Consider the following 12908-nt stretch of genomic DNA (forward strand, 5'->3'; position numbering starts at 1 on the left):
CTTTCTATTTGTCAGAAAAATTTAAAAATAAATATCACCAATCCATTTAATGTTTTTTTTGTGGAATGAGGAATACTTTTTTTTTTTATTTAAATTTATTTTATTTTATAAAAAAAAAAAAATTGGTCCACCTTTTCATTTGATGCTACGATTTCAGAATAATCCTATTTGTCAGAAAAAAATAAAAAAATAAAATACATATATATATATATATATATATATATATATATATATATATATATATATATATATATATATATATATATATATATATATATATATATATATATATATATATATATATATATATATATATATATATATCACCAATCCCTTTGACGTTTTTGTGGAATCAGGAGTACTTTTTTTTGTTTGTTTGTTTTAAAAAAAACATTTTTAATTGTTTTTAATTTTAGTCCACCTTTTCATTTGACGCTATGATTTCAGAACAATCCTTTAAATTTATCGGAAAATGAAAAAAACAAATATCACCAATCCTTTTCATGTTTTTTGTGGAATTAGGAGTACTTTTTTTATTTAAAATTTTTTTTTTCTATTTATTTTTAATTTTTAATTTTGGTCCACCTTTTCATTTGACACTACCATTTCAGAATAATCCTTTCTATTTGTCAGAAAATTAGAAAAATAAATATCACCAATCTATTTAATGTTTTTTTTTGTGGAATGAGGAATACTTTTTTTAAATTTGTATTTATTTTATTTTATTTAAAAAAAAAATTGGTCCACCTTTTCATTTGATGCTACAATTTCAGAATAATCCTTTCTATTTGTCAGAAAAATAATAAATAAATCACCAATCCCTTTGACGTTTTTGTGGAATCAGGAGTACTTTGTTTTTGTTTGTTTGTTATTTTTCTTATTTTGGTCTACCTTTTCATTTGACGCTACGATTTTAGAATAATACTTTCTATTTGTCAGAAAGTTAAAAAAACAAATATCACCAATCCTTTTAATGTTTTTTTGTGGAATTAGGAGTACTTTTTTTTTAATTTTATTTATTTAATTTTTTTTTACATTTTAGTCCACCTTTTCATTTGACGCTATGACTTCAGAATAATCCTTTCAATTTATCGGAAGATGAAAAAAACAAATATCACCAATCCTTTTAATACTTTTTGTGCAATTAGGAGTACTTTTTTAAATGTATTGAATTTTTTTAATAGTAATTTTTAATTTTTAATTTTGGTCCATCTTTTCATTTGACGCTATGATTTCAGAATAATCCTTTCAATTTATCGGAAAATGAAAAAAAACAAACAAATATCACCAATCCTTTTAATGTTTTTTGTGGAATTAGGAGTACTTTTTTAAATGTATTTAATTTTTTTTAGTTTTATTTTAAATTTTAAATTTTGGTCCATCTTTTCATTTGACGCTAAGATATAAGAATAATCCTTTCTATTTGTCAGAAAATAAAAAAAACAAATATCACCAATCATTTTGATGTTTTTTGTGGAATTAGGAGTACTTTTTTTCTTTTATTTACTTGATTTTTTTTTGCATTTTAGTCCACCTTTGAATTTAACGTTATGATTTCAGAATAATCCTTTCAATTTATCGGAAAATGAAAAAAACAAACATCACCAATCCTTTTTGGTTTGTTGTGGAATTAGGAGTACTTTTTAAATTTTTATTTATATTTTTTATTTTTTATTTTGGTTTCATCTTTTCATTTGACGCTAAGATTTAAGAATAATGCTTTCTATTTGTCAGAAAATAAACAAAAACAATTATCACTAATCCCTTTAATGTTTTTTTGGGGAATTAGGAGTACTTTTTTCTTGTTTGTTTGTTTTTAAAAAAACATTTTTTTATTTTTTTTAAATTTTGGTCTACCTTTTAATTTGACGCTACGATTTCAGAATAATCCTTTCTATTTGTCAGAAAGTAAAAAAAAAAAAATATCATCAATACTTTTAATGTTTTTTGTGGAATTGGGAGTACTTTTTATTTTTTGTATTTACTTAATTTTTTTTGACATTTTAGTCCACCTTTTCATTTGACGCTACGATTTCAGAATAATCCTTTTTTATTTGTCAGAAAGTAAAAAAAATAAAATATCATCAATCCTTTTAATGTTTTTTTGTGGAATTAGGAGTACTTTTTTAAATGTATTTTATTTTTTTAATTTAAATTTTTAATTTTTAATTTTGGTCCATCTTTTCATTTGACGCTAAGACTTAAGAATAATCCTTTCTATTTGTCAGAAAGTAAAAAAACAATTATCACCAATCCTTTTAATGTTTTTTATGGAATTAGGAGTAATTTTTGTTTTTATATTTACTTAATTTTTTATTTATTTTAGTCCACCTTTTCATTTTAGCTACAATTTCAGAATACTGTAGTAATTTCTATTTATTAGAAAATTAAAAAAACAAATATCACCAATCCCTTTTATGTTTTTTTGTGGAATTAGGAGTATTTTTTTTCTTTATTTAATTAAAAACAAAAACAAAAGTTTTTACTTCTAAAAATAGCTGATGTCATTATTAATTATATCTAATCTGCTCGTAGCTGAAGATGAAGTTGACTCTCCTGCAGAGTTGTGTGTTCCGAGCATTAATGACATTGGCTGGGTAACAAAGCAGTTTGTTACCCAGACGGGTAACAAATACGATTGGTCGTATGATAGCAGAGATAGCAGTGACGTTAGGCAAAAACAGACAATAAGGTAGGCATGAAAAACACCAAGTTATTTCTTTTTAATCGTTTGGAATGGATTTATGCTGCATTTAAGCTGAAGTGGAGTGGTAATAGGTATTTTGGCAAGACCCAGTGGCCACAATTGCTCATTAAGTTAAGCGAATGACACCGTACGATGCGGACACGTTTTTTACTGGACGCGCTTCGCATGCGTATTTATTATGCAACTATAGTTATTTGGTACTTGTTTATATTGACACATGTGTTTTAGACTGCAATATTGTTCATTTATGGACACTTATTAGGTATGAAAAAAACAACTATTTATTTTTACCTATCTGGAATTGACTTATGCTGTCTTTAACCTCTTAAGGCCCAAGCTGTTTGTTTACACGCTTTTTTTTATTTCTCTTTGCTACTTGGGCTTATTGGACCCTAATTAGAATAAAAACTAAGAATCATCTTTTTTATATGATGTACTTAGTCCATAAGTAACAAACGTGTACTTCATGTTTAGTGACATGCTAATTCTTATTTTTACACTTTTTTTCCCCCAAATTCCATTGTATGTTATACTCTTCTGACACCACCAGATGGTAGTATAAGTGTCCACATAAGCGGCCATAAGACCCCAATTCAGTAGTGTACACAATTTTGGAAATGAGAGCGAAAAGGTGCTGTCCACGTATGTGGCCACTCAGGCCTTTAGAGGTTAAGTTGAAGTGGAGTGGTATTTTTTTTGTGTGGTTATACTTAGTGGCCACAATGATTTAATATTTTAAGCTCATGACACAGCATGTGGACACGTTTGTTACTCAATCAATCAAAGTTTACTTATATAGCCCTAAATCAACGACATGAACATGTTTCTGCCTGGGAGACCATGTATCTGTATATGTAGTTGTATACTTGTTGGTATCGACAAACGTGCAGTTTTACGCTGCAATGTTGTTCATTCAAGGACACTTGACACATACGTCTCGCTCGTGTGTCGGGGTCGCGTGTATTTTGCAAAGGTCGCATCCCCAAGATGCAGAAGGACGTCAGGAAGCGGCGTGCAGGTAAGACTGAGATTTATGGGAATAAATCACAGCTGCTTTTAGCTGCTTAATATTTCTGATTGATTACAACACTTTGAAAAAGGTCAACCTGGAAGTAAACAAGGTAGGAGTCGGACTTTCACACACTCTTAAAATCCAATTATGAATGTTGTCTGAGAGAGAGACAGAGATCTATACTTATATATATATATATATACATACTGTATATACGTAGACAATGCAGCCCCCAAGTCAACAAGTTCGGACACCCCTCCACATCCCACCTCCCCGGATTGTAAATAATAACCAAATGTAAATACTCAAATGTATTTCTAATGTATATACTTGTTCTTATGCTTTCTGAACTCACTATGTTCTCTGCTCGCTGTACATATCCTACCAAGTCAGACCTACACTGTTTCAATGTCCATTTCTCTGATGATGCAATTGTTGATGACTGAAGTGCTGATATCAACCAAACCCTCCTCATCCCACCCCCTGGATTGTAAATAATGTAAATAATTAAATGTATATACTCCGATGATTAACTTGTGTGATGACTGTATTATGATGATAGTATATATTTGTACCATGAATTCCAACTTAAACAAGTTGAAAAACTTATTGGGGTGTTACCATTTAGTGGTCAATTGTACGGAATATGTACTGTACTGTGCAATCTACTAATAAAAGTTTCAATCAATCAATCAATCAATAACTTTTTTTTACGGACTGGAAGTTACTGTTCGCACATTCCACCTATTTGCCCGTGTAAGTGAGGCAAAAGTGACTAATGAGGAGGCGGACCTTGCCATTGCGCCTGTATGACAATCATGGAGTTTTACTTGGGAATGTCACTGAAACCCATACAACACTTTAAAGGCCTACTGAAAGCCACTACTACCGACCACGCAGTCTGATAGTTTATATATCAATGATGAAATCTTAACATTGCAACACATGCCAATACGGCCGGGTTAACTTATAAAGTGCAATTTTAAATTTCCCGCCAAACTTCCGGTTGAAAAAGCCTTAGGAGGATGACATATGCGCGTGACGTAGCCCGGGGAACAGAGGTATGCCTTCCCCATTGAATACAATACAAAAAAGCTCTGTTTTCATTTCATAATTCCACAGTATTCTGGACATCTGTGTTGGTGAATCTTTTGCAATTTGTTTAATGAACAATGGAGGCTGCAAAGAAGAACGTTGTAGGTGGGATACAAGTTTATGTATTAGCGGCTGGCTGTAACAACACAACAAGGACTACTTACTTGGATAGCAGACGCCTAGCCGATGCTAGCCGCGGCCACCGCACGGATGATCGGGTGAAGTCCCGCCGTCGATCGCTGGAACGCAGGTGAGCACGGGTGTTGATGAGCAGAGCAGATGAGGGCTGGCTGGCGTAGGTGGAGCGCTAATGTTTTTAGCATAGCTCTGTGAGGTCCGCTTGCTAAGTTAGCCTTAGCGTCGTTAGCAACAGCATTGTTAAGCTTTGCCAGGCTGAGATCTATTAACTGTGTAGTTACATGTACATGGTTTAATAGTATTGTTGATCTTCTGTCTATCCTTCCAGTCAGGGATTTATTTATTTTGTTTCTATCTGCATTTGAGACAGATGCTATCACGTTAGCTCATGCTAAAGAGCTTCGTCGATGTATTGTCGTGGAGATAAAAGGCACTGTGAATGTCCATTTCGCGTTCTCGACTCTCATTTTCAAGAGGATATTGTGGTAACTTGTGCTCTTTTTCAAGGACCACTGGAAAAGGTTCTTAGCCGAAATACACTTTATTAAAGTACTGCAGAGTTACTATTAATACAGACACGGAGCCGACGTAACATTGCTGTCTATCGGAGGATCACGTACACAACCCCGAAGTCCTAGGGACATCACATAGTAAACAGCACATGCGAAAATCATCCATTCCTTATCCTACAGCGACACCAAGTGGGCACTTGGCTATATTGCCGTTGTTCTAATGAGTGCAACTTAATAATGCTTTCATGAATGTTCACATTATAACACTTCTCCCCCTTTAGATTCCAACATTCCCAAAAATATAAATGGACTTTGAGAAAACCCAAAACGGTGGTTATCATTAGCTGGCGTACACATAAACTTAAAGTACTGTCTCAGCAACTGTTTAGCAATATAAACCTGAAAACATGAAAACATGGCAGATTTAAACTTTCAGTCACACATTCAGTCTGTCTGGAGGTTTGCGAGTGCGATGCGACCTTCGCACTACCTCTGGTGACCTAGCAGACACCGCTGGTGTGGGTGACTTCGGTGGATCTGGTGTAGGGAGACTGGGAGAGGTCTGGATGTCAGTGTGAGAGTGTCCATCCTCTCCAGAGGAAACAGAAGCCTCTGTCCTTGTCTCAGACTCTGGCGAACCCACCCCTACTGCTGTTGGTCCAGCCCCTGGAAACTCAGTGGAACTGTCTGTCTCTGAGCCTGTATCCTGCCGCAGGCGCACATGGTCCTGATGTCTGCGGAAGATACGTCCATCAGTCAGCTTAACAACGTAGGAAACTGGCCCACTCCTCTTGAGAATAATCCCAGGTAGCCACTGCTGGTTGTTGTTGCTGCTGAAGTTTCTCACATAGACACAGTCATCTGGTTTCAACTGTCTCTCACGTGCATGTTGATCATGTCTTTCTTTCTGTTTTTCCTGCTTTCCCTGCACTTTTGCCTTCATGTCCGGACGCAGCAGGTCCAGTCTTGACTTGGGCCGACGCCCCATCAGCATCTCTGCTGGCGTGCGCCCCGTGGTAGTCTGTGGCGTGAGGCGGTATTTAAACAGGAATCGTGAAAGCTGAGTGCTGAGTGAGTCACCTGTCATTCGCTTCAGGCCCTCCTTCACTGTCTGAACAGCCCGCTCCGCCAGTCCATTTGAGGCTGGGTGGAAAGGAGCTGTTCTTATGTGATGAATGCCGTTCTGTTGCATGAACTCACTGAACAACTCGCTGGTGAAAGTCGGACCATTATCAGTGACTAGTGTGTCAGGCAAGCCGTGTACTGCAAACACTTGCCTGAGTTTGTCGATGGTTGTGGGGGCTGTGATGTTGCTCATGATGTGGGCCTCAATCCATTTAGAATGCGCATCCACCATTAGGAGAAACATCTGCCCCTTAAAAGGGCCCGCAAAGTCCATATGTAGCCTAGACCAGGGACGGTCTGGCCACTCCCATGGGTGCAAAGGAGCAGGTGGAGGCATGTTCTGATTAATCTGACACTGCGTGCATCCTTTCACTTTGTCCTCCAGATCCTTATCCAGTCCTGGCCACCAGACATAGGATCTTGCGAGGCTTTTCATCCGCGATGCACCTGGATGAGTCTCATGTATTTCCTCCACAATCTGTGAACGGCCTGGGGGAGGTACAATGACCCTCGCACCCCAAAAGATGCAGCCATCTTGCAGACTCAGTTCAGTTTTACGTTTAGTATAAGGCCTCAACTCCTCTCCTTCTATCACACTGGGCCAGCCTTGTAAAAGGAAAGTTTTTACTTGGGACATGACTGGGTCCCTCTCTGTCCACTGTTTGATCCGGGATGCTTTCACAGGTGTCTCTTCCAGCTTTTCCAGTGAGAAAACAGTCTCTGGAGGCACATAAGTAACAGCAGGCGTGTCAGGTAAAGGCAGCCGACTCAGTGCATCGGCATTTGCGTTATCCTTACCTGCTCTGTACTCTATGGCGTACTGGTAGGCTGACAGTGTGAGCGCCCAACGTTGTATCCTGGCTGAGGCCAGCGGTGGGATACATTTGGTCTCACTGAACAGGCTCATCAGTGGCTTATGGTCTGTGTAGATCTTGAATGCGCGACCATAGAGATACTGATGAAAGCGCTTGACAGCGAACACGATGGCCAGACCTTCTTTGTCTAGCTGTGAGTATCCCTGCTCCGCTTTTGTCAGGGTACGTGAAGCAAAGCCAACCGGCTTCTCTGATCCGTCCTCCATTACATGCGAAAGAACTGCCCCGACTCCATAGGGCGAGGCGTCGCATGAAAGTGTTATCTGTTTATCCGGGTCATAGTGAACCAGGAGCGTTGCTGAATGGAGGAGCTCTTTCACTTCCTTGAAAGCTGCCTCCTGCTCCTCACACCACTGCCATTTCGTGTCATTGTGAAGCAACTTGTACAGTGGGGCCAAAACTTTTGAGAGGTCGGGCAGAAACTTGCCATAATAGTTCACCATGCCTAAGAACGATCTGAGTTCAGTGATGCATTTGGGGTTTGGAGCTTCCTTAATAGCTCTCACTTTGTCTTCCACTGGGCAGAGTCCCTGTGCTGTGATCCTGTGTCCCAGATAGGTCACACTTGGTGCTAGAAACACACATTTGCTGCGCTTTAATCGCAGCCCTGCTTCTGAGAGTCTCTTCAGCACCTCTTCCAAGTTAGCCAGATGCTCCACCTCCGTGGCCCCTGTGACCAAAATATCATCTAAGTACACTGCTACATGCGGAATCCCCTGCAGCAGAGTGTCCATTGTTCTTTGGAAAATGGCAGGACTGGATGCCACTCCAAACACCAGGCGATTGTATTTGAATAAACCTTTGTGTGTGTTGATCGTGACGTACTCTTTTGAATCCTCGTCGAGCAGTAGCTGTTGGTAGGCCTGGCTCATGTCCAGCTTTGTGAACAGCTTACCCCCTGCCAGGGTCGCAAACAGGTCGTCTATGCGTGGCAATGGATACTCCTCCAGCTTAGAGACCTGATTCACTGTGACTTTGTAGTCCCCGCATATCCGTGCAGTTTTGTCCTCCTTTAACACTGGAACAATGGGTGCTGCCCACCTTGAAAACTGGACGGGCTTGATGATGCCCAGCTTCTGTAATCGTTCCAGTTCCTCTTCAACTTTGCCTTTCATGGCATAGGGCACTGCTCTGGGCTTGAAAAACCTAGGTGTGGCTTCAGGGTCAACATGGAGCTTTACTGTCATGCCCTTAAGTGTTCCCAGCTCATCCTTGAACACATCACTGTATCGCTGCAGAGTGACCTCTGTTGTGCTTGCATATTTTATTTCATGCCAGTTGAGTCGGATTTTTCTAAGCACATCGCGGCCCAAAAGACTGGGCCCTCTGCCTTTAGCGATCACCAGCCTGCCTTTAGCTTTTTGACCCTCTGCTAAAATGTCCACATAAACCACTCCCAAATGAGGAATGGGCTGCCCTGTATAGGTCCTAAGTTTGAGCTTTGATGGGCGGATGGGAGGCTGGTTAAACCCCCACGTCCTCCTGTAAGTGTCTTCACTGATAACGGAGGCTGTAGCTCCTGAATCAATCTCAAACTTAATGTCCTGCCCTCCTACAGTGACTGTTGCATAGTAAGGCTCAGGTGGTTCTTCATCCGTTTCCACACCAAACATGTTAAAAGAACACACAGCCTCTTTATCTTCTTCATCTAGGTGATGTGTGGCTGCCTGAGCCTGCTGCATTTTTCCCAGCCCCGGCTTGCCCTTCCCCTTTGAGCTTCTGCACTTTTTGGCTAAATGTCCCTTTTTGTTACAAGCATGACAAACAACGTCTTTAAATTTACAGTCATTTGCATAGTGTCCCCCTCCACAACGAAAACACTCCACTTTTCTTTCATGCTTACCAGTCTCTCTCCTGGCATGGTGCACTGCTGCTGTTTGTGCTCCTCCATGTCCTTTCTGGATATCCTTGGCATTATTAGCAGCCATCTCCATGCCTTGGGAGATTTCCAGAGCTTTCTTGAACGTCAGTGGTGGAGTTTCCCCCAGCAGGCGGCGTTGTGTGGCGTCATTATTAATGCCGCACACTAATCTGTCACGTAGCATATCATCTAACACTGCCCCGAAATCACAATGTTCTGACAGCTGCCGTAACTCGGCTACAAAGTTAGCCACAGACTGACCTTGCCTCCTGAAGTAGCTGTGAAACTTGAATCTTTGGACTATCACAGAAGGTTTTGGATTGTGGTAGTTTCCCACGAGCGTGACAAGATCATCATATGGGATCTCTCCCGGTTTCCGCGGTGTGGCCAAGTTCCTTATCAACTTATAAGTCTTTGCTCCACACGCACTCAGGAGAATAGAGCGCTTTTTATCCTCTTCTGTAATCCCATTAGCAGAGAAAAAGTGTCCCAACCTTTCTTCATACTCCGTCCAGTCCTCGTGTCCCTCCACAAATTCACCGACAGTCCCATATGTAGCCATCCTAGCTTGAGGCTCCCTCTCCACGCAGCTCTTCTGTAGCTCCGGGTGCCTTTTTTATTTCCTCTTCAAGCTGCTCCTCTGCAGCCGCCGACACACACTGCCGTCCTCCGTTCTGCTTCACTGCTGCGAACTGCGTCTCTCCTCTGTGTTTTTCCTCGGCGCCGTCGGTCACGCACGGCCGCCTAGCTTACCTAGCACTCTTAGCTTAGCTTACAAAACAACAAACCGGAGACACACGAAAAAAACAAAAACCAGTTCACCTCGTCGCCAAAAATATGTGGTAACTTGTGCTCTTTTTCAAGGACCACTGGAAAAGGTTCTTAGCCGAAATACACTTTATTAAAGTACTGCAGAGTTACTATTAATACAGACACGGAGCCGACGTAACATTGCTGTCTATCGGAGGATCACGTACACAACCCCGAAGTCCTAGGGACATCACATAGTAAACAGCACATGCGAAAATCATCCATTCCTTATCCTACAGCGACACCAAGTGGGCACTTGGCTATATTGCCGTTGTTCTAATGAGTGCAACTTAATAATGCTTTCATGAATGTTCACATTATAACAGATATAGTATCCGAGGTGGTTTAAAATACAAATCTGTGATCCACAATAGAAAAAGGAGAGAGTGTGGAATCCAATGAGCCAGCTTGTACCTACGTTACGGTCAGAGCGAAAAAAGATATGTATTTCACTGCATTCTAGTCCGTCACTCTAACGTTCCTCATCCACGAATCTTTCATCCTCGCTCAAATTAATGGGGTAATCGTCGCTTTCTCTGTCCGAATAGCTCTAGCTGCGTTGAAAACAATAGGAAAATATGAGGGAGTGAACAACTGACAACGTCACGCTACTTCCGGTAGGGGCAAGGTTTTTTTTTTATCAGAGACCATAAGTTGCGAACTTTATCGACGTTGTTCTATACTAAATCCTTTCAGCAAAAATATGGCAATATCGCAAAATGATCAAGTATGACACATAGAATAGATCTGCTATCCCCGTTTAAATAAAAAAATTTAATTTCAGTAGGCCTTTAAATGTGAAAGTGTTGTTTTCAGGTGTGTTCTCCCCGTGACTGCGTGGGTTCCCTCCGGGTACTCCGGCTTCCTCCCACCTCCAAAGACATGCACCTGGGGGATAGGCCCCTCCCACCTCCAAAAAACATGCACCTTGGGAATAGGTTGATTGGCAACACTAAATGGTCCCTAGTGTGTGAATGTTGTCCATCTGTGTGTACCTCGCCTTCTGTTCATTCTCTGCATGTCAACTGAAACGACAGGGAAGAGAGTTGACAACACCCGCCGCCCCTCCTCCTGCCGCTCGTCACTCAACCCTCCCTCCTCCAATCCAAACACCTGAAGGGGGAGGGAAGCCGCAGGGCACATGTGAATGGTCGCTCACGTGCCGCCGGTGCACAACGTGTTGCTGTAACACCTTCGCTCGCTCCGACAGAACCGCCGGTTACGTAAAGTGCAACATTTATGCGGCGAGGAATTCACACCGCCACCTGTTGTTTGTGTTTGCTTGGTGACAGCAAACAGCTAAAAATGCTCATGCATTGTTAATGGAACATAAAAATATCCCAGCGGTTTGAAGTGTGTGTTGTTAAGCAGACTGGGATCGTCATGGCGACCCACAACCATCTTGCACGACTACCTAGCAAAAGTAGAACGACTTTTCTTGCTATGCACGGTTCAATGGTTGTTATCTAGTGGTGGAGCAGACCGCCCTATCTAAATGAGGCTTTTTGCGTGTATACCGCCTGTCACCATGGAAACACTCATTTCCTTCTCTCCACATCCATGACACGAATGTTTGGTCACGTTGTGAAACATGCAGCACATAATACGTACCACCTTTTCTGGGCTATAATGAAGCCCGATCCAGACAAGAGAATTGTGAGGAGGCGTGGCCTGCGGACCTGCAGCGAGGCGGAGTGTGCCGGAGACGGAGACGGAAACCAGAGCGGATGGCTGAAAAGCAACCGGAAGAACGAGACTGTCACCAGAGGCGATTGCTGGAAAGCAGAGCGATGAGATTATTGAAAAATAAACAAAATCACAAAACCGTCAAGCCTGTCATGTCTCTTCTGGGTGGTCCGAAGAACCCGGAGGTGCAAGACCTCCACAAGAACCTATGATAGCACGCCACATGTGCACTCAGGGAGGGGTCTCCCTGCTGGTGCCCAGAGTCCGGACCAAACAGTTTTATGTTCCTAAAACCTGGAATAGTCTTCCTGAAGATGTGAGACGGGCAACATAGTTATTTTTATTTCTAAATCTTTTTTTTTTTGTTTATATATGTTTTTTCGTTTTTTTGTTTAGCTGTGTAAACCCAGCAGGCACAGGACATTAAAACAACGTTGAGAACTTGTTGAATTAGGTCCTGATATTGAGCAACTCAAACATACCGTTGAAACAACATGCTTTTTGACAACGTTTAATCAATGTCAGATTCTGACTTTGATTTAACCATGGAATTTTGGTCATTTCCCAACCAATATTCAACAACACAAATTTAACGTTGAAACAACATGCTTTTTGACAACGTTTAATTAAGGTCAGGTTGTGACGTTGATTTGACCATTGAAATCTGATCATTTCCCAACCAATATTCAACAACACAAATACAACGTTGAAACAACATGCTTTTTGACAACGTTTAATCAACGTCAGGTTGTGACGTTGATTTGACGATTGAAATTTGGTCATTTCCCAACCAATGGTCAACAACACAAATACAACGTTGAAACAACATGCTTTTTGACAACGTTAAATCCATGTTGGGTTCTGATGCTGATTTGACCATTGAATTTTGGTCATTTCCCAACCAATATTCAACAATACAAATACAACGTTGAAACAACATGCTTTTTGACGACGTTTAATCAACATCAGGTTGTGACGTTGATTTGACCATTTAAATCTGGTTATTTCCCAACCAATAGTCAACAACACAAATAAAACGTTGAAACAACATGCTTTTTGACAACGTTTAATCAACATCACGTTGTGA

The 12908-nt window shown here is 40.4% G+C and overlaps 1 protein-coding gene across 1 annotated transcript; it reads right to left on the reverse strand.

Moving 5' to 3' along the window:
* Positions 1 to 5900: 5900 nt before the first annotated feature.
* LOC133642458 (uncharacterized protein K02A2.6-like) lies at positions 5901 to 10047 on the reverse strand. The gene is made up of 2 exons (XM_062036650.1): positions 7388 to 10047; positions 5901 to 7309 (listed from the first exon to the last, which is right to left on the reverse strand). Exons 1-2 carry the CDS (start codon positions 9885 to 9887, stop codon positions 5901 to 5903), a joined length of 3909 nt encoding a protein of 1302 aa, XP_061892634.1. The 5' UTR covers positions 9888 to 10047.
* Positions 10048 to 12908: the final 2861 nt, after the last annotated feature.

This window comes from Entelurus aequoreus, linkage group LG25, assembly GCF_033978785.1.
Source record: "Entelurus aequoreus isolate RoL-2023_Sb linkage group LG25, RoL_Eaeq_v1.1, whole genome shotgun sequence".
Taxonomy (NCBI): Eukaryota; Metazoa; Chordata; class Actinopteri; order Syngnathiformes; family Syngnathidae; genus Entelurus; species Entelurus aequoreus.

What these genes read in the sequence shown, in the direction of transcription:
- LOC133642458 (XM_062036650.1), bottom strand. Translation starts at nt 9,887, where the DNA reads ATGGCTACATATGGGACTGTCGGTGAATTTGTGGAGGGACACGAGGAC. An exon ending in CGCCATAGAGTACAGAGCAG is followed by an intron (nt 7,310 to 7,387) that starts GTAAGGATAACG and finishes ATGTGCCTCCAG; the next exon opens with AGACTGTTTTCTCACTGGAA.